Raw genomic sequence first — 20,147 nt, 5'->3', positions numbered from 1 at the left:
TATCTCTCCTTCTCTTTGTTTCTGTCACTTTGCCTTTCAAATAAGTTACACGTTTTGTGAAAGGTCACACACGCGAGGATGTGGAGTCATCATTCCTCTGCATCCAGCTGTCATCTGACAGAGCACCCGTTCCTTCCTCCTCCCTCTCTCCCTTGCTCCCTTCCTTCTAAGCTTTTCACTTACTATTTGTTTGAAAGGCAGAGTGACAGAGAGAGAGGGAGAGACGGAGATCCTTCATCCCCTGGTTCACTCCCCAAATAGTCTCAATGGCCAAGGCTGGGCCAGGCTGAAGTCAGGAGCCTGGAACTCCATCCAGGTCTCCCCAGTGGGTGGCAGGAGCCCAAGGTCTCGGGCCATCACCTGCTGCCTCCTGAGTGCACCAGCAGCGAGCTGGGTCAGAAGCACCCAGTAGCCAGGACTCCGGAGCGCCAATACAAGATGCAGGCATTGCAGGTGGTGGCTTAACCGGTGCACCGCAGGGCCAGCACTGCTAACAACAGTTGTACAGCCACCGCTGCCTCTGTTTCACAATTGTGGTGATGGAGAGCCTGGCACAGTGAACTCAGCCTTCATGGATGGGCATTTGGGCCCAGTCTTTGGCTTCTCTGGACAGAGCAGCCAGAGCTGCCCTTGGCCTCGGGTACCCAGGGTGCAAGCTCCTGGAGGCAGCTCGCACCAAGGCCTGTATGGTCAGCACCTGGGGGCACGCGGCCAGGTGGCCCTCTCTGTGCCGGACACACTCTGCCACACTAGGCTTGCTCCCAGGCTGTTTAAAGCCAGCTGCTAGGAGCCTGCGTGTGGCCCTGTTGGGTGGCGTTGGCTTGTCTTTTACCTTCGTCTGCTTTGTTGGTTTATAGCAAACAGCCATGATCTGTATTTAAGATGTACACCTCCACACTGGGCTCCTGCTAGGCCGTGGTCACCACTTCTGTCCCTCACACAGGTCACCAGGCATCCAGCTCCCATTTCTGCCCAGGCACTGGCCTCTCAGCGCAGTGCGGCCAGAGCCCTGGGAGGCCCCTGACCCCATGTTGGCCTCCTGGGGATGGTGCTCCTGTCCCTGCTGATGCCTTTGCCCCTTGCCAGCCTACTGGGGAGGCCCTGGCCCCTCGCTGGTCTCCTGGGGAGGCTCTGGCCCCTCAGTGGTCTCCTGGGAGACACTGGCCCCTCGCTGGTCTTCTGGGAGACACTGGCCCCTCACTGGTCTTCTGGGAGACCTTGGCTTCTTGCTGCTCTCCTGGGAAGGCCCTGGCCCCTCACTGCTCTCCTGGGAAGGCCCTGGCCCCTCAGTGGTCTCCTGGGAGACACTGGCCCCTTGCTGGTCTTCTGGGAGACCCTGGCCCCTTGCTGGTCTCCTGGGAGGCCTTGGCCCCTCACTGGTCTTCTTGGAGACCCTGGCTCCTTGCTGGTCTCCCGGGAGGCCCTGGCCCCTTGCTGGTCTTCTGGGAAGGCTCTGGCCCCTCTCTGGGTCTTCTTGGAGACCCTGGCTCCTCGCTGGTCTTCTGGGAAGGCCCTGGCCCCTCTCTGGGTCTTCTTGGAGACCCTGGCTCCTCGCTGGTCTCCAGGGGAGGCCCTGGCCCCTCGCTGCTTTCCTGGGGAGGCCCTGGCCCCAGCACTTGGCACTGCTGTCAGCTTTCTGTCTCCTGCATGTTTAGATGACTTGGTCTCTGGCACAAGCGACGGTCAGTGTCCTCTCTCACCCCGGCTTTCTAGAAACTGCATCTATATTTAGCTGGGCGCCCGCCCCTGCCCCTCCTGAGCTGGGTGTGATGGGCTGTCCAGGACCACAGGGCTCAGGCCCAGCAGTGGGGCCTGGCCTCCACGGGGCCTCCCAGTGCTGGAGGAGGGCAGGAAAGCCGGGGGGGACAGGGCCTCTGGGCCAGTAGGACCATGCCCACTAACGCCACCTCGGCCTGGACAGGCCTGAAAGTGCAGCTCGGGAGCTGGGTTCCAGGAAGGGCCCTTCTGGCTGTGGGAGCTGGTGAGAGAGCTTCTTGCCCTGGCGCTGGGTTATTAAATTAATAATAATTTAAGAGCTCCGTTTTTAGCTGCCTTTTTCATCTCTCAGCTGAGGTGAAGCCTGCAGGGTAGGAGGGCCCAGGCCTGGCGGGGTGCAGGCGGCAGAACAGGGCACCTCCATCCCATGCCCCTCGGCATGTGCCCGGGCCTGGCCCTGAGTGCCCTTCTCGGCCCCCTTGGGCCTCACGCTGCAGCCCGGGGGTTTCTCCCTGTGTGCCACCCACCCCCCACTCTGGAGGGCCCTCCTGTTGTCTCTGCTGGTAGTCCTGAGGGTCTGAGCAGGCCCGGGAGCCCGGCCTGGCTGGGGCTGAGGGCTTCTGAGGGGTCCTGGGCCTGCCTCTCTGGGGAGTGCCCGTGGTCCCAGGGGCCAGGCCAGGCTGTGGATGAGAGGGCGGAGCCGCTGTGGCAGTGAGGGATTGCTCTGAATTAGGCTGTGGTCTTGGTTTGGAGCAGTGAGTGTTTGTGGTGACAGTGGAGGCCCCCCGAGGACCACAGGGGAAGCGGAGGAGAGGCCTGCCTCCCTGCCCCACCCGCCTGCCCTGGGCTTGCAGGCGCCGTGCCCAGACCAAGGCTGGTTTCCGGGATGGGCTTCCAGGCTCTGCTGCCCCTCAGGAAAGCTGCGGCGAGCTTAAGGGTGAGAGGTGAGCGGCTTCGTGTTGACCCCAGGTGGCCCAGGCCTGCGTGTAGTCTGAGTGCTTTGTGCTGGGCAGGCCTGCCGGGGGCCAGCTAGACTAGGCCCTGAGCCACCCCTGACAGCCTGGCGCTGCCCCTCCCTACACTGGGCCTCCTGCGCCCGGGGGACGGGGGCGGCACTGGAGAGCCCCGAGACCAGCAGCAGGCACTCCCCGGCCTCTGGTGCTGTGGGCCCAGGGCTTCTGGGCCTGGAGAACACCATGGAGCTCAGAGCTGAGCCTCAGACCCCTACGGGATCCCGACTGTTAGCCTCACTCTGCCGCTCTGGCTGGGTTGGCAGTGCCGCCTGTGACGCGGCGAGTCGGGAAGGGCTCAAGTCCGCAGCTGTGCCTCCTCCATCCGTGGCTCAGTCAGTGCAGCCCTCCTGCTCCTCTGTCAGAGGAAGGCTGAGAGCGGCTGCCCCGTGTGTGTCTTCGTGAGCCTGAGCACTGCATTGCCTTCAGTGGGGATCTGAACCCGTGTCTGCCGTGGGAAGGAGCTGGCGCTGCTTCTGAGGCCAACAGCCCCTTGGAAGTTGCTGTCCCCAGCTTCGGCTGTCATCTGCCCTGGGACACGAAAGCGAGGCCTTCCCTGAGAGGGGGCTGGGGGCTGCAGCAGGAGAGGCCGTCAGATTGGAGGCCAGCCCTGGTACTGGGTCGGGGGCCGGCTCCCTCCCAAGAGATCTTGCTGCTTTCTGTCCCTGGGGACCTAGCTTCCCCTGCCTCCCAGAAGGCATGGGCCGTGGAGAGACTCAGCCCGGCTGAGGGGAAGCGGAGACCTGAAGTCCCCACGGACAGATGGCCCCCGCAGCCAGGCGCTGTGAGACACAGGCCCGGAGCCCCGACCCAGGCCAGCCCTGCTGTCTCCCAGGCGCAGCATGAAGCGGAAGGCGCTGTTTACCTGCCCCTTCAGCGGGGACTGCCGCATCACCAAGGACAACCGGCGCCACTGCCAGGCCTGCAGGCTGAAGCGCTGTGTGGACATCGGCATGATGAAGGAGTGTGAGTGGAGGGTTGGGGGGTGGGACAGAAGAGTCTGCCAGCCCCTCCCTCTGGGCCTTGCTGGGGTCAGTTGGGCCCCCAGGAGGCCCCCAAGGAGGATGAGCAGGGCAGCGGCCTAGGAGTGACCTCACTCCAGAACTCCCTGGTCTTCCCGGCTCCAGGGTTAGGGCTGGATGAGAGGGCTAAGCTGGGAGGGACAGCAGGTGGGGCACCCGGGCCCGAGCAGATCTGAGGACTGACCTCTGACCCCTGACCCCTAGAGTAGGGGGCAGAGGCGACCCCACAGAGCTTCCTCTGCAGTCCCTGTGGTGGAAGGTTCTCCAGGGCCATGCTGGCTGCTGCTTCCAGCCGTACCTGTGCTTGGCCTCAGAGCCCAGAGCAGTTGTCTGGGAACCAAAACAGCCGCAGACTTCGGGAGATGCCCCTGCTCTGCTCCCGCTCCTGGCCCTAGGTCAGGCCTGAGGAGTCTCAAGTGCTCAGGGGCCTCCTGCGGTGAGGACAGGGCGGGGCCCGGGGGGAGCTTTCCTTACTGGGAAAAACCGTCTGTTTCTGGGAACACAGGCAGCATGGAGGCCAGCTGCCAGCAACAGTGCGGTCAGCACAGGAGGAGGAGTCCAGCCCATGTCCCTCCTCACCCCACAGGCCACACAGGCCTGGACAGCCCTGTCCCTGCCTGCCTTGCCCACTCCTGCCTTGTCGCCGAGACAGTGAGCAGGTAGGGGCTCAGGCCCGGGAGCAGGGTCTGGCTCCAGTGAGGCCCTGGGGTGGACGTGAGTGATGAGAGGCCCTGGGGTGGGCGTGAGTAATGAGGTGCCCTGGGCTCTGGCTGTGGCCTCTGCAGGGCAGGAGCCTGGTGACCAAGAGAGGTGTAGGGCCCCCAGTAGGGATGCAGGAGAGGACTGAGCAAGGGTCCAGACAGGGCCTGGCTCACGGGTGTCCAAAAGTCCCTGTCCTATGCCTCGGGGGGGGGGGGCAGTGGTTAAGAGGCAGAGGGAAACAGAGAGCGGGGGTGAGGGAGAGGGAGAGGGAGAGGGAGGAGGCCATCCCACCAACCTCACCGTGTATCCCCTGCCAGCCTCACTGTGCTCCCCACCAGCCTCACTGTCCCCCCCCCAGCCTCACTGCTCCCCACTGGCCTCACTGTCCCCCACCAGCCTCACTGTGTCCCCCACCAGCCTGACTGTGTCCCCCACCAGCCTCACTGTCTGTCCCCCCACCAGCCTCACTGTCCCCCCCAGCCTCACTGTCCCCCCCAGCTTCACTGTCCCCCACCAGCCTCACTGTACCCACCAGCCTCACTGTCTGTCCCCCACCAGCCTCACTGTCCCCCACCAGCCTCACTATACCCACCAGCCTCACTGTCTGTCCCCCACCAGCCTCACTGTCCCCCCCAGCCTCACTGCTCCCCACTGGCCTCACTGTTCCCCCCAGTCTCACTGTCTGCCCCACCAGCCTCACTGTCCCCACCCACCAGCCTCACTGTCCCCCCAAGCCTCACTGTCCCCCCCAGCCTCACTGCTCCCCACTGGCCTCACTGTTCCCCCCAGTCTCACTGTCCCCTACCAGTCTCATTGTCTGTCCCCACCCACCAGCCTCACTGTCCCCACCAGCCTCACTGTCTGCCCCACCAGCCTCACTGTCTGTCCCCGCCCACCAGCCTCACTGTCTGCCCCCCACCAGCCTCACTGTCCCCCCCACCAGCCTCACTGTCCCCCCAGCCTTGCTGTCCCGCCCACCAGCCTCACCATGTGCCCCCCACCAGCCTCACTGTCCCCACCACCAGTCTCACTGTCCCCCCAGCCTTGCTGTCCCCCCCATTAGCCTCACCATGTGCCCCCCCAGCCTCGCTGTCTGTCCCCTGCCGTGGTTGTGTCGCAGGTACAGGGAGCAGGGCTGAGCCGGGCCTTGCCCTTGCAACTGAACCCTCAGGGTGGCCTCACTGGGTTCTGTCCCCTGCCCTGAAAGGAGGGCCGACTAAGCAGACTGACCTCTGGTTGGCCCAGATGTGGGAGGAGTGGCCAGGGTGGCCAGGCCCGATTCCCTGCTCCAAACCCCGGGGCTGCTTGCCGTTCACCTGGGCTGGCTGTCATCCCTGAGTCCTGGGCTCCCAGAGACAATCGAGTCTCAGCACGTGTGAAACCTCAGAGAGCAGGAGGCCGAGGGAGGGAAGGGGGAGCATGGACGGGGCGGCTGTGCCCACCTCCTGCATGCTGGTCCTATGTCTGGCACACGCATGTCTCCTGGGATTGTCACAGTGCCCAAGTGTGTGAATGCAGTGTTTTTCAGTAGTGGAGGGAGTGAAATACCAGGCTCCCAAAGCCAGGTCTTTGGGCTCCACGCTAGGGCAGGCCTAGTGCATTTGCAGGGGTGCGGATGGCTTTGTTCCAAGGGGGCTGCGTTTCTGTCCCCAGGTCTTCGTTGGGTTTATGCTCTGGGAATCTAAGAAACATCATCATTGATGTTATGCTTGTTGATTGTGCTACCCTGTCCTGCACAGGGAGAGCCGCCTGTCACGTCAGCCTGTTCCCTACCCCATCCTGCACAGAGCTGCCTGTCACATCAGCCTGTTCCCTACCCCATCCTGCACAGGGGGAGCCACCTGTCACATCAGCCTGTTCCCTACCCCATCCTGCACAGGGGGAGCCACCTGTCATGTCAGCCTGTTCCCTACCCCATCCTGCACAGGGGGAGCCACCTGTCACGTCAGCCTGTTCCCTACCCCATCCTGCACAGGGGGAGCCACCTGTCACATCAGCCTGTTCCCTACCCCATCCTGCACAGGAGCTGCCTGTTGTGTCAGCCTGTTTGCTACCCTATCCTGCACAGGAGGAGCTGCCTGTTGTGTCAGCCTGTTTGCTACCCTGTCCTGAGCAGGGTGGGGTGCCTGTCATGTCAGCCTATTTCCTACCCCATCCTGCACAGGGGGAGCTGCCTGTTGTGTCAGCCTGTTTGTTACTCCATCTTGAACAGGAGCTTCTAGTCATATCAGCCTTTCCTACTCCATCCTGTACAGGGGGAGCTGCCTGTTTTGTCAGCCTGTTTGTTACCCCATCCTGCACAGAGCTGCCTGTCATGTCAGCCTGTTCCCTACCCCATCCTGTACAGGGGGAGCTGCCTGTTGTGTCAGCCTGTTTGTTACCCCATCCTGCACAGAGCTGCCTGTCATGTCAGCCTGTTCCCTACCCCATCCTGCACAGGGACTGCCTGTCGTGTCAGCCTGTTTGGTGTTTTCCTGGGTGTGTGTCTTCTCAGTGCCCCACAGAATCTGCTGTGCAGCAGGTGCTCAGTGAGTGTGTTTTGCGCGAGTGTCTGCTCCTTGGTGTCTCTGCACCTTGCCCTGGTCTCTGCAGCAGTGTGTTTCTGTCACATCTGAAAATGGCTGTCACTCGTGACCCTGCCAGTCCTTATGTCGGCTGGGAAGGTAGACACTAGCCTGTGTGTGACAGGGGCCTAAAGAAATCAGAGCTCCCGCAGAAAATAAGGTAGAGCCTTGGAAGCAGCCCAGAGTCCTGCCCATTCCCCAGGAGCTCTGCAGGTGGTCCCAGCCTTCCCCCAAGGGACACTCCGCAGCAGGACTGTTCCTACCCTCCGCCATCACTCGGGCTGCCACGGGCATCTTGAGGGTCTGCAAATCACTTTTGAGCAGATCTTGACTTCGCAGAGGCAGGGCCGTGTGTGGCATGGGGACAGCTGCCCAGAACCACTCCAGCCTGGGCCAGCAGCTCCGCAGGCGTAGGAAGCTGCGGAGCAGCCCTGGAGCTTTCCAGTGTCAGGGCCCAGAGCTCACGCTCCGTCCACCCGGGAGCCCACCCAGCACCCTTTCGGGCCTGTTTACCCTCATGCTGGTGAACAGCTTTCCACCCCCAGACAGGTCCCTTTCTGCGTGTGGCAGTGAGTGTTCGTGTCTGTCCCTGGGAAGGAATAGCCTTTAGGCAGCCTTTGCTGGGTGGCGACAGCACCGGCCGTGGACAGCCCCTGACCCGTGGTAGAGATGGGCACGGCTCAGCGTTTGTTCTGCAGCCCTGTGGGAGCGGGGGTGGTTTGAGGCCAGGGATGGGAAGGACGAGGTCACAAGGTGACTCCGGTCACTTAGGAGCTCCTGGAATTGGGCAGCAGCACTTGGGCGTCAGCACTCTGAGGCTGAGGCTGGAGTCCCACCCAGGCAGTACAGCGCAGTGGCTAGCCCCATTGACTCCAGAGCCAGCCTGACCCAGTCTGCTGGCTGTGTGGCCGGGTGAGATGTGTGAAGCCGATGGCAGCACCTGCCTTGCGGGTTGTTGGCAGTAACCAGGTTGGTGAGGGTGTGGGCAGTGGTCAGTGTGGTGCCTGCTACATTGTATCCATCGCTGGTGACTCCTGACGTGGGCACCACAGTGCCCGGCTCCTGGGGGGAGATGCACACCTAGGGCGGGCCCATACAGCTCAGTGGCCCTTATCTCGGCTTCTTAAGCACATTCCGGGCTCTGAACCCTTGGCTAACCCTGGATATCTCAAGCGGGAGACGCCCAGGTGCCCAGTGAACAGGGAAGCTGTGCAGCAGGCAGAGAGGGGGCGCCCCGCGCAGATCAGGGAGGCCAGATCTCACTCAGCCGAGGGAGGCAGCCTGGCGCAGGGGCTCGGCCTGCGTGGAGACAGAGCTGGCTGCGTGCACAGGCCAACGCCACGTGCCCAAGGTGGGAGGCTGCGTCCAAGGGTCTGGGAGGCTGTGACCTGGCTGTGGCAAGTGGGCAGGAGCCGGGAAGGGCTTCTGAGCACCCTCCACACCCAGCCCAGCCACCACAGCCCCAGCGCAGCCCCTCCTCCAGGAAGATGCCCTTGGGGGCCAAGACCCCGGGGGCGGATGGCCGGCGGCTCTGGGGCAGCCAGGTCAGGCTCCTGCACCGGCCTGCCTCCAGCTGGGGGAACCCTGCGTCTCTGGCTGCCAGCCCCGTTTCCTTCTGCCCGAGGCTCTGGACGTGCACACACACTCTGACTCTCCCGTGCTCCCCTGCATGAGGTCCGGGCCCTGTCGGCCTTTGCCGAAGCTCCGGGACCCAGCGTGGGGCTCTGGCTCCTGCTGCTGCTCTTGGGAAAGCCTCGCTTCTGTGGGCAGAGCACTGGCAGCGCCTCAGAGCGAGCAGCTGCAAGTCGAGGCCTGGGCACCCGCTCCCGGCACAGCCGGGCAGGCAGCCTCCGAGGCCTGCTGGGGCCAGAGACGGCAGCATGCGGGCACCGCCTTGGGCAGAAATGCCGAGGCCAGGCCGGCGGGGGAGGGGCTGCTGTGCCCGCAGGCAGGCGCCGCGTCCTGTGTGGGTGGGTGTGGGTGGGACCTGGGGAGCGGGCTGGGCACTGCAGGGAGCTCTGCACAGCCTCCCATCCGAGCACGGCCCAGCCTTCCAGACGGGGCTGCCGCTGTACACTCACGTGCACCCACGTGCGCACACGCACACGCCTGCACCATTTAGAGGAAGGAGCAAGAAAGGGCGGGCGTGTGTGCTGAGCCCGTCCCAGGGGCCTGCGGTCCCCACCTCCTGAAGTCTGTGCTTGGGAAGGGGCCTTCCTGCCTGGCCTGGGCTCTGCCTCTTCTCCCAGGCGCCTGCCTCTCACCTGGAGACCCCCAGGTCCCCCGCATGCCTGTGCGGGCCCAGGCGGTCGCCGACTGCCCGCGCTTCCCACCCCTCCCGCAGTCATCCTGACGGATGAGGAGGTGCAGCGGAAGCGGGAGATGATCCTGAAGCGGAAGGAGGAGGAGGCCCTGAGGGACAGTCTGCGGCCCAGGCTGTCCGACGAGCAGCAGCGCATCATTGCCATCCTGCTGGACGCCCACCACAAGACCTACGACCCTACCTATGCCGACTTCTGCCAGTTCCGGGTGTGTGCTGCCGGCAGCAGGAGCGGGGTGGGGGTGGGGCCCAGCCTGGCAGGTTCCTGGCCCTGGAGCACTGGACAGCCCTGGCCCATGGGCCTCCCTGGAGATGGGAGAGTTGAGACCCCGTGTCTCCCTGCAGCCTCCGATCCGCGAGGCGGAGCGTGGACAGAGCCACCCGTGGAAGCCCACACCCAGCTGCTCCGGGGACTCCTGCTGCTCGGGCTCAGACCACCTCAGTTCCTTCTCAGGTACCCAGGGCCCCCTGCGAGAGCCCAGCCCAGTGCACTGGCCGGGGTGGGGGAACGTGCCCCAGGCCTGTGCTGGGAGGAGGCCAGGCTAGGGTCCGCCTCTCGCCCAGGCCCCTTCTGTGGGGCCAGGTTCTGCCCATGGCCGTTCCCTGGAGCTCTCCTGGCTCCTTGTGAGAGTGTTTTGTCCCCAAGTCCCCTGGGAGGGGGCATTTGGAGTAGCCCCTTGCAGCACCCCCAGTCTGGGCCCTGCCACCTGCACGTGGGAGACGGCTCTTCCTCTCACACCCCTTGACCACTCACCCTGCCACCTGCCCTGTTCTCCCTCCGCCCCTCAACTGGCCCTGCTGTCCCACACCAGGGGTTGTTAGGAGGATGGGGATGGAGAAAGCCCTCACTCCAAGCAAGCTGAGCCCCAGATCCGCCACCTGCGGCCCCAGTGCTGGGACCAGGATGGGTGGATGGGGTCCCAGCACGGCCTGGACAGAGGCGGCAGATGAAGCTTCATGGGTGGACAGATGGGAGGGGTCAGTGCCAGCAAGATCCCCACCCCCAGATTCTGGTGTGGGCCCCCTGTGCTAATTCTGCACCCACTCCTGCCCTTCCCCACTGCCATCCAAGTCCCCCTTCCGCGTCTCGGCAGCTCCGTGCCAGCTGGAGTGACGCCACTTACAGCTGACTGACAGGGGGCGTGAACCCCAGCTGTGACGCACTCAGTGTCTGTGTGCACAAGTTAGCGCTTTTCATTTTAGAAGATGCTTATCATGGATAGATGCTGGAAGGTCTTCCCTGGAGAGTTCCCACAACATTCGTGGGAAATAGAAGGAAAGATACTGATTTTGGTGCAAACGTTTCTTCAAGTCGTGCATGGTTTTTCCATCCTGTGTGTTTTCCGTGACACCCTGCAGACCTCTTGCGATCCCGACACACCTGCGCCCGGCTGTGTCACGGGTGTGTACCTGGGGCACCTGGATGCTCGCCTGGCTCCTGTTGTCCATGAGCGGCATCGCTGTGGTCCCTGAGTGCACACATCTGGTTCCCCCCACACCCACGCAGACCCCGGCGCCTCCGTGACGCATGCGGGGTGAGCTCCTCCTCTTCCCTCCACTTCCCCAGAGCTGATGGAGCCGTCCAGCCTCTCCAGCCTGGAGCAGGACCAGGAAGATTCAGATGACCCTTCGGTGACGCTGGACCTGTCGCATCTCTCCATGTTGCCCCACCTGGCAGACCTGGTCAGCTACAGTATCCAGAAGGTCATCGGCTTTGCCAAGATGATCCCAGGGTTCAGGTGAGAGGCTCCGTCATGCCTGGAGCAGGGTTCAGGACCCGTGGCCTGGGGCCCCCAGTCCACTGCCGCTGACCAGACTCAAGCCAGCCCATATCTGTGTGTCCAGAAGTGCAGGCCTCCCTGCTGGCTCCAGGGCCTGTTGGGAACATGACCCCTCCCCATGCCTGAGATGGAGGGAAAGCCCCGAGCATCTCGGTGGCCACCAGGGGCTCCTTCCTGGAGCTGGAGCCAGCCCCTTGGCGCGTCCACAGCGGACCTCACCCCCAGACTGTGCCTCTAACTGCGGCCTGCTGATGCCTCTGCACACAGTCTTGAGCCAGAAAACCTGACAGAGAGGAGACAGGGAGCAGTGCAGGAAGCCAGAGGACACGTGGCAGCGGTGGCCGTGACCTGGTCTTTTCCAAGCCAGCAGGCGCGTGAGTGAGGTCACTCAGAGGAGTTCCACTTTTTAGTCCAGTGTTCTCCTGTTGGCAGTGGTGTGTGAAGCTTCTATTTAACCATGCAGGTGGTGTTGATATTCTTAAACCAGTAGACTGTTGTTACTTTCAGTACATACCTAGTGAGACTGTGTGTCTGCACCTGAGTGTACCTACACCCTCACGGTGGGTACGTGGTGAGACCGTGTGTCTGCATCTGAGTCTATCTACACCCTCACTGTGGGTATGTGGTGATTCTGTGTCTGCATCTGAGTGTATCTACACCCTGACTGTGGATACGTGGTGAGAACCTTGTCTGCATCTGAGTGTATCTACACCCTGACTATGGATATGTGGTGAGACTGTGTGTCTGCATCTGAGTGTACCTACACCCTCACTGTGGGTATGTGGTGATTCTGTGTCTGCATCTGAGTGTATCTACACCCTGACTATGGATATGTGGTGAGACTGTGTGTCTGCATCTGAGTGTATCTACACCCTCACGGTGGGTATGTGGTGATTCTGTTTCTGCATCTGAGTGTATCTACACCCTGACTGTGGTGAGACTGTGTGTCTGCATCTGAGTGTATCTACACCCTGACTATGGATATGTGGTGACACTGTGTGTCTGTATCTGTGTATCTACACCCTGACTGTGGATATGTGGTGAGACCGTGTATCTGCGTCTGAGTGTTATCTACACCCTGACTGTGGATATGTGGTGAGACTGTGTCTGTATCTGAGTGTACCTACATGCTCACTGTGGGTATGTGGTGATTCTGTTTCTGCATCTGAGTGTATCTACACCCTCACTGTGGATAGGTGGTGAGAACCTATGTCTGTATCTGAGTGTATATACACCCTCCCTGTGGATATGTGGTGAGACCGTGTGTCTGTATCTGAGTGTATCTACACCCTCCTTGTGGATATGTGGTGAGAATCTGTGTCTGCATCTGAGTGTATCTACACCCTGACTGTGGATACATAGTGAGAACCTGTGTCTGCACCTGAGTGTACCTACACCCTCACTGTGGGTACGTGGTGAGACCGTGTATCTGCATCTGAGTGTATCTGCACCCTGACTGTGGAGACATGGTGAGAACTTGTGTCTGTATCTGAGTATATCTACACCCTGACTGTGGGCACACGGTGAGAACCTGTGTCTGCATCTGAGTGTATCTACACTCTCACGGTGGGTACGTGGTGAGACCGTTTCTGCACCTGAGTGTATCTACACCCTGACTGTGGATACATAGTGAGAACCTGTGTCTGCACCTGAGTGTACCTACACCCTCACTGAGGATACATGGTGAGACCATGTATGTATATCTGGGTGTACCTACACCCTCATTGTGGGTATGTGATGAGAACCTGTGTTTGTATCTGGGTGTATCTACACCCTCCCTGTGGATACTTGGTAAGAACCTGTTTCTGTATCTGAGTGTACCTGCACCCTCATTGTGGGCACATGGTGAGAACCTGTGTCTGCATTTGAGTGTATCTACACCTGACTGTGGGCACATGGTGAGAACCTGTGTCTGCACCTGAGTGTACCTACACCCTCCCTGTGGATATGTGGTGAGACCGTGTGTCTGCGTCTGAGTATATCTACTCCCTCCCTGTGGGTACAAGGTGAGAACTTGTGTCTGCATCTGAGTGTATCTACACCCTCCTTGTGGTTACATGGTGTAACTTGTGTCTGCATCTGAGTGTATCTACACCCTCCTTGTGGTTACATGGTGTAACTTGTGTCGACATCTGAATGTATCTACACCCTCCCTGCGGATACATGGTGAGACCATGTGTCTGTATCTGAGTGTATCTGTACCTTCCTTGTGGATATGTGGTGAGACCACTGTGTCTACAGCTATGTGTTTCTGCACCCTCCTTCTCTCTAAAATTGATATGTTCCATTGCCATGGAATTAATGCACATAGAGACTTCAAGAATTGCAGGGAATTAAAAGATGTTTTTGCCCAAAAATCATTTTTCAAATGTGCACAGCGTTTTCATGTTCACTTTTCATGATCTCTATAGACTCCTCCTGTGCATAGAGTTAAACATTTTTTCTACCTAAATAAATCTCTTTCGGTTCCCTTGTCCTCAGAGTTTACGAGGTCCCCTCTTGCACTGTGACTGACCAATAGACAGGAAGTGATGGACACGTGTGGAGTGAGCCCTCCTGGGGCAGCTGTGCCTGTGGTGGCTGCAGAAGCTCCTGGTGTGGCTGCTCGGGGCCTGCCCGGCTTCTGCTGCGACCACACTTTGCTCTCGCTGCTGTGGGCGGGCCCCGGCGTGGGGAGGGCGATGGCTGCTGTGGCTGTGCTCCTGCTTGTGCCCAGCCCTTGGGCTGCCCCACACAGGTCCCTGGAGTAGCTGGTGCCATGGGAGAGGCTGGCAAAGGGGGCAGTGGTGGCCCCTGTACATGCATTCCCGGGGCTTCTCCCCTCTGCTCAGCCCTCTGGCACTGGGCCTAGGCGTGGCCATGACACCGTCCCTGCCTCCTGGGGGGCGTACACAGGGAGCAACTCCCCTACCACAGGGCCACAGCCCTGGTTGGGTGGGGAGGACGGGGCAGCACAACCCAGCCACAGCCCAGGGACCCAGCAGGGGCTCACAATCCAGGAAGCGCCTGGCTGGCATGGGGAGTGGTCATACTGGGTTCCTCTGGAGCGCCACCTCCCACCCACCTCTGTCCCCCGCTCCGGCTGTGGCTGTACCTACAGTGTCCTGTGTTTCCAGGCTGTGGGTGGGGTTGTGGGTCCATGTGGCTTTGCTTTTGTGGCAGCGGCTTGTCTAGGTCACGGTAAGCGGCAAAGCCATTGACATCTCTGCCAAGCGCCACAGGCTCAGCACTCAGCACCGTGCTCACGTCCATGCACTCAATACCACACCTGTACCCACTGCCACACCTGTACACACATCACACTCACCACACCTGTACACACATCACACTCGCCACACCTGTACCCACATCACACTCGCCACACCTGTACCCACCGCCACACCTGTACCCAAATCACACTCGCCACACCTGTACCCACCGCCACACCTGTACCCAAATCACACTCGCCACACCTGTACACACATCACACTCGCCACACCTGTACCCACCGCCACACCTGTACACACATCACACTCGCCACACCTGTACCCACCGCCACACCTGTACACACATCACACTCGCCACACCTGTACACACATCACACTCGCCACACCTGAATATGCCACCACGGTCCACCACGCCTGTACATGCCACCACACTCACACACCATGCACTATTCTGGGTGGGAGGGGTGACAAGTGACCAAAACGTCCACAAACAGGCGAAGGGGAGGCTGATGGGGTGAGTCAGGTGCGCACCCGCCGCGAGTGGGCCGCGGGAGTTTCACTGACACAGGAAGTGGGCTGCAGAACGCGAGTTTGCGCAGACGGATGACAGGGAGCGCGCCGCATGCTTGGCGCGTTCTGAGCCCTTGTTCTTTGCCTTTGTATTTTTTCTGTTTTGTCCAGGGATGTATGAGAAGCTATGGTTTACTTGTCTGATGAGCTAAACCCAAGTGGGGTGGGGTCGGTTTTTATGTTAAAATGAGGACTGAGGGTAGGGGAGAGCGTCGGCACGCATGACGTTCTTCCTGGGAAACGAGGCAAGACTCCGGTCCCCGCAGCCGAGCGCAGCTCCGGGACTGCGGCACCGTGCGGGCCGCGAGCACCCGGCTCCAGCTGCGTCCCGTGGAGGCAGTGTCAGGCCAGGCGCTGGAGGGGGCCCCGCCTGCTCCCACACCTGGGCTGCTCCATGCAGATGCGGGCGGCCATCCCAGCAGACATGGAGCCATCAGGGCTGCCTGTCCTGATGCGCATGCGTGCGGCCGCTCTCTGGAGTATCCGTCAGGAGGAGAAGCCGGCAGGGGAGAGCCTGGGTCTGCCCCTCCTGGCCGTGTTCAGGCAGGCCCCGCTGGCGACTCAGACGGAGGCTCTCGTCCCAGCGGCGTGTGCTTCCCGGGAGGCCCCTCACAAACAGCCAGACCGGGGATCAGAGCCCAGGACGAGCTGGGGGCGCCGAGGGGAGTGGCTCTGCGTGTCCCTTTTCCCGTGGGCTGCTGATGAGTGGCTTTGTGCTCAGAAACACAGCCTGGCTCCACACCCGCCCCACCGCCTGCCCTGCCCTCCTACTGCCACCGCTCCCACCTCGGCCCCAGCCAGGGGCTGTGTGGAGGGGAGCCCTGCAGAGCTGGGGTGGGCGCGCAGGGGGGCCCGGCTGCTCGGCTCTGGGGCTCACCTGTCACCTGGGCTCCAGGTGCACTGAGCTGTCGTGTCGGCCCCTCCCCTCAGGGACCTCACCTCCGAAGACCAGATCGTGCTGCTCAAGTCCAGCGCCATCGAAGTCATCATGCTGCGCTCCAACCAGTCCTTCACCACGGACGACATGTCCTGGGACTGCGGCAGCCAGGACTACAAGTACAACATCAGCGACGTGACCAGAGGTGCGTCCAGCCCACGGAGGGCCGGGGGGGGGGGGGGCATGGTGGCTCCAGACCTGCCCGCAGCACGCACCTGTCTCCCCCAGCTGGACACAGTCTGGAGTTGATCGAGCCCCTCATCAAGTTCCAGGTGGGGCTGAAGAAGCTGAACCTGCACGAGGAAGAGCACGTGCTGCTCATGGCCATCTGCATCGTGTCCCCAGGTGTGCCCGGCCGCGGGGAGCGGGCAGGACAGAGGGCCCCAGGCGGAGAGGCCCACGGCAGGCACCGCTTTGCTGCCTGTGTTGAGGGCCCCTGAGACCACGGCTTTGCTCTGTGGAGACCGCAGGTCACCGAGGAGCCAAAGCGCCGGGTTCGGTGGTCCTGTGTGGGCCTGGGTGTCCTCCAGACCGGGGCCTGCTCTCTGTGGAGCCGGCTGGGCTTCCTGTGGCTGCAGCTCCTCAGAGTCAGGGCCTGGGGGTGGCACCGCCTGGACCCCCCTCTTCCGCTTGTTTGGGCAGGGAGAGGGAAAAAGGCTGAGGAAGAAGCTTCCGTGCCCCAGCGTCAGAGTGAGGGGAGCCCCAGGCCCCGCAGCTATGGCGGATACCGGGCACCAGGCTGGGCCCTGGCTCGTGCCCCAGGCAGCCTGGGCAGGCACCTGCTCCTGCTGCGGTTCAACAACTGACTGACAGAGGGAGGCTGATGGGGACCCTGGTGGAGACGGAGCTCCAGGACAGATGGACAGGGAGTGGAGACGGAGCTCCAGGACAGATGGACAGGAGTGGAGACGGAGCTCCAGGACAGATGGACAGACAGGGAGTGGAGACGGAGCTCCAGGACAGATGGACAGAGGAACAGGAGTGGAGACGGAGCTCCAGGACAGACGGACAGATGGACAGGAGTGGAGACGGAGCTCCAGGACAGACGGACAGAGGGACAGGGAGTGGAGACGGAGCTCCAGGACAGAGGGACAGAGGGACAGGGAGTGGAGACGGAGCTCCAGGACAGAGGGACAAGGGACAGGGAGTGGAGACGGAGCTCCAGGACAGAGGGACAGATGGACAGGGAGTGGAGACGGAGCTCCAGGACAGAGGGACAAGGGACAGGGAGTGGAGACGGAGCTCCAGGACAGATGGACAGGGAGTGGCGACGGAGCTCCAGGACAGATGGACAGGGAGTGGAGATGGAGCTCCAGGACAGAGGGACAGAGGGATAGGGAGTGGAGATGGAGCTGTGGGGAGCAACTCGGACTAGACTGTTACTGGAATTAAGACTTATTCTATGCATCTGCTCTCCCACAATATGGCACTGAGAAGGGAGTAACAACTTCTACGCAGCTGCCTCTCGCAAACTTGAGTGATGACCTGCAGGAGCTGATGCTGCTCCTGATTGGAGGAGAGCAGCGTACTCGGCGTGTGGGTAGCAGAGTTGGGATTGGTGGAAGAGGACTATAAAGGAGGAGAGAGACAACATGCACCAGGAACATCTATCTGAAGGAACACCTGTGCAGCCCCCGAGAGAGCCGGCCGGCGGTGTGCCGCTCCCCCGCGGAAGTGGGAAAAGTGGCAGGGGGAACCGCCCTTCCATGGAGGTGGAAGGGACGGTAGCCAACCCGGGAAGAACCAGCAGCAAACCCGGGGAGGGCCGAGCAGACAAAAGAACAGCGCAGGGTCCTGTGTCGTTCCTCCACGAAGAGGGGGAGCGACACGGAGCTCCAGGACAGATGGACAGAGGGACAGGGAGTGGAGACGGAGCTCCAGGACAGAGGGACAGGGAGTGGAGACGGAGCTCCAGGACAGATGGACAGATGGACAGGAGTGGAGACGGAGCTCCAGGACAGATGGACAGATGGACAGGGAGTGGAGACGGAGCTCCAGGACAGATGGACAGATGGACAGGAGTGGAGACGGAGCTCCAGGACAGAGGGACAGAGGGACAGGGAGTGGAGACGGAGCTCCAGGACAGATGGACAGGGAGTGGAAACAGAGCTCCAGGACAGATGGACAGATGGACAGGGAGTGGAGACGGAGCTCCAGGACAGAGGGACAAGGGACAGGGAGTGGAGACGGAGCTCCAGGACAGATGGACAGATGGACAGGGAGTGGAGACGGAGCTCCAGGACAGAGGGACAGATGGACAGGGAGTGGAGACAGAGCTCCAGGACAGATGGACAGACAGGGAGTGGAGACGGAGCTCCAGGACAGATGGACAGAGGGACAGAGAGTGGAGACAGAGCTCCAGGACAGAGGGACAGATGGACAGGGAGTGGAGATGGAGCTCCAGGACAGATGGACAAGGGACAGGGAGTGGAGACGGAGCTCCAGGACAGATGGACAGAGGGACAGGGAGTGGAGACGGAGCTCCAGGACAGATGGACAAGGGACAGGGAGTGGAGACAGAGCTCCAGGACAGATGGACAGATGGACAGGGAGTGGAGATGGAGCTCCAGGACAGATGGACAAGGGACAGGGAGTGGAGACGGAGCTCCAGGACAGATGGACAGAGGGACAGGGAGTGGAGACAGAGCTCCAGGACAGATAGACAAGGGACAGGGAGTGGAGACAGAGCTCCAGGACAGAGGGACAGAGGGACAGGGAGTGGAGACGGAGCTCCAGGACAGAGGGACAAGGAGTGGAGACAGAGCTCCAGGACAGATGGACAGATGGACAGGGAGTGGAGACAGAGCTCCAGGACAGATGGACAAGGGACAGGGAGTGGAGACGGAGCTCCAGGACAGATGGACAGGGAGTGGAGACGTAGCTCCAGGACAGAGGGACAGGGAGTGGAGACGGAGCTCCAGGACAGATGGACAGAGGGACAGGGAGTGGTGACGTAGCTCCAGGACAGATGGACAGGGAGTGGAGACGTAGCTCCAGGACAGAGGGACAGGGAGTGGAGACGGAGCTCCAGGACAGAGGGACTGATGGACAGAGCACAGGATGTGGAGGTGGAAGTAGAACTTGACCCAAAGCACAGGACGGTGGGTTCCAGCAGGTGTGGCTGGGGCCACAGAATGCTGGGTGGGGCGAGGCAGGGAGAGTGGGGGCTGCAGGCTGAGCCCTGTGCCCCCCTCCCCACGCCCAGACCGTCCCGGGGTGCAGGACACCCGGCTGGTGGAGGCCATCCAGGACCGCCTGTCCAACACGCTGCAGACCTACATCCGCTGCCGCCACCCTCCGCCGGGCAGCCACCAGCTCTACGCCAAGATGATCCAGAAGCTGGCGGACCTGCGCGGCCTCAACGAGGAGCACTCCAAGCAGTACCGCTGCCTGTCCTTCCAGCCGGGGAGCAGCACCAAGCTCACGCCCCTGGTGCTCGAGGTCTTCGGCAATGAGCTCTCCTGACCGCCCTCCCCCTCTGCCCCTGCAGCCCACCCCACTCCTCCCCTCCCACCCCTGCCCTGCCACAGGCCCAGGGAGACGCCCCACTCCGCAGGGGACTGCAAGTGCTGGCTGAGCATCCAGCAGGCATGACAACGCGCCCAGGCCCTCTTCCTGAGCCCCCACAGCGAACGGCCAGAGGGTCACCCCCACAACGAACGGCCAGACGGTCACCCCCACAGCGAACGGCCAGACGGTCACCACCACAGCGAACGGCCAGAGGGTCACCCCCACAGCGAACGGCCAGAGGGTCACCACCACCACGTCCCATTGCCCGTCTGTGCTCACCTGACCTGGGCAGGGCTGCCGAGGGCCTCCCACCCCTGTTGTCTGGACACTTGCTCTAGGGCTCTGGGGCCAGGTGGTGGGTGGCTGCCATCTGAGAAGTTGGGTGAGACCCTTGAACCTGTGACGTTCCTTGCTTGGGGGGGCAGTTGGGGGACATGGCTGCCACCACCAGGAGACTCTGGAGACCCCTGGGGCAGACTTGGCCCCGCAGCAGCCGTCCTGTGGAAGCCGTACCACTGCCACTGTCTATGCTGTGTTCTGATACAGAGGGGAGCAGCGCCCCCGGCCCTCGCGTCAGTTACCACCGTGGTTGCTGCCCAGGGGCCCAAGGAGACCCCCTGGCTGAGGTTCAGCTGCAGGACTCGAAGCTTGGAGGTCACTGAGCAAGTGCACCCTGCGGCCAGAACCCTGCCCCCCGGGGAGCCCCGGCTTCCACACAAGGACCTCCCTTCCGAGCCTCTGTCTCAATGTGAATCAGTGCCGGGTTCCTCCTTGTTCAACGCTGATCAATAAACACGTCTGCCCCGCTC

At 61.8% G+C, this 20,147-nt stretch overlaps 1 protein-coding gene across 7 annotated transcripts in view; it reads left to right on the top strand.

Moving 5' to 3' along the window:
- The window catches only part of VDR (vitamin D receptor), a 45,812-nt gene extending 25,665 nt beyond the window's left edge, over positions 1-20,147 (top strand). For 6 of the 7 annotated variants that reach the window (XM_089304091.1, XM_051850427.3, XM_089304089.1 and 3 more), the window contains 7 exons: positions 3,562-3,692; positions 9,359-9,543; positions 9,680-9,788; positions 10,902-11,073; positions 15,822-15,973; positions 16,057-16,173; positions 19,034-20,147. In XM_089304091.1, the coding sequence (XP_089160217.1) occupies positions 3,562-3,692; positions 9,359-9,543; positions 9,680-9,788; positions 10,902-11,073; positions 15,822-15,973; positions 16,057-16,173; positions 19,034-19,293 (1,126 nt within the window). In that variant the 3' untranslated portion in view covers positions 19,294-20,147. Of the gene's footprint in view, positions 1-1,841; positions 1,982-3,561; positions 3,693-9,358; positions 9,544-9,679; positions 9,789-10,901; positions 11,074-15,821; positions 15,974-16,056; positions 16,174-19,033 lie in introns of those variants that run through there. The other variant, XM_089304094.1, reaches the window with a different exon arrangement.

This window comes from Oryctolagus cuniculus, chromosome 9, assembly GCF_051225735.1.
Source record: "Oryctolagus cuniculus isolate XC-2025 breed Fujian yellow rabbit chromosome 9, ASM5122573v1, whole genome shotgun sequence".
In the NCBI taxonomy this organism is placed as follows: Eukaryota; Metazoa; Chordata; class Mammalia; order Lagomorpha; family Leporidae; genus Oryctolagus; species Oryctolagus cuniculus.
This window is presented reverse-complemented; position numbering and strand designations above follow the sequence as displayed.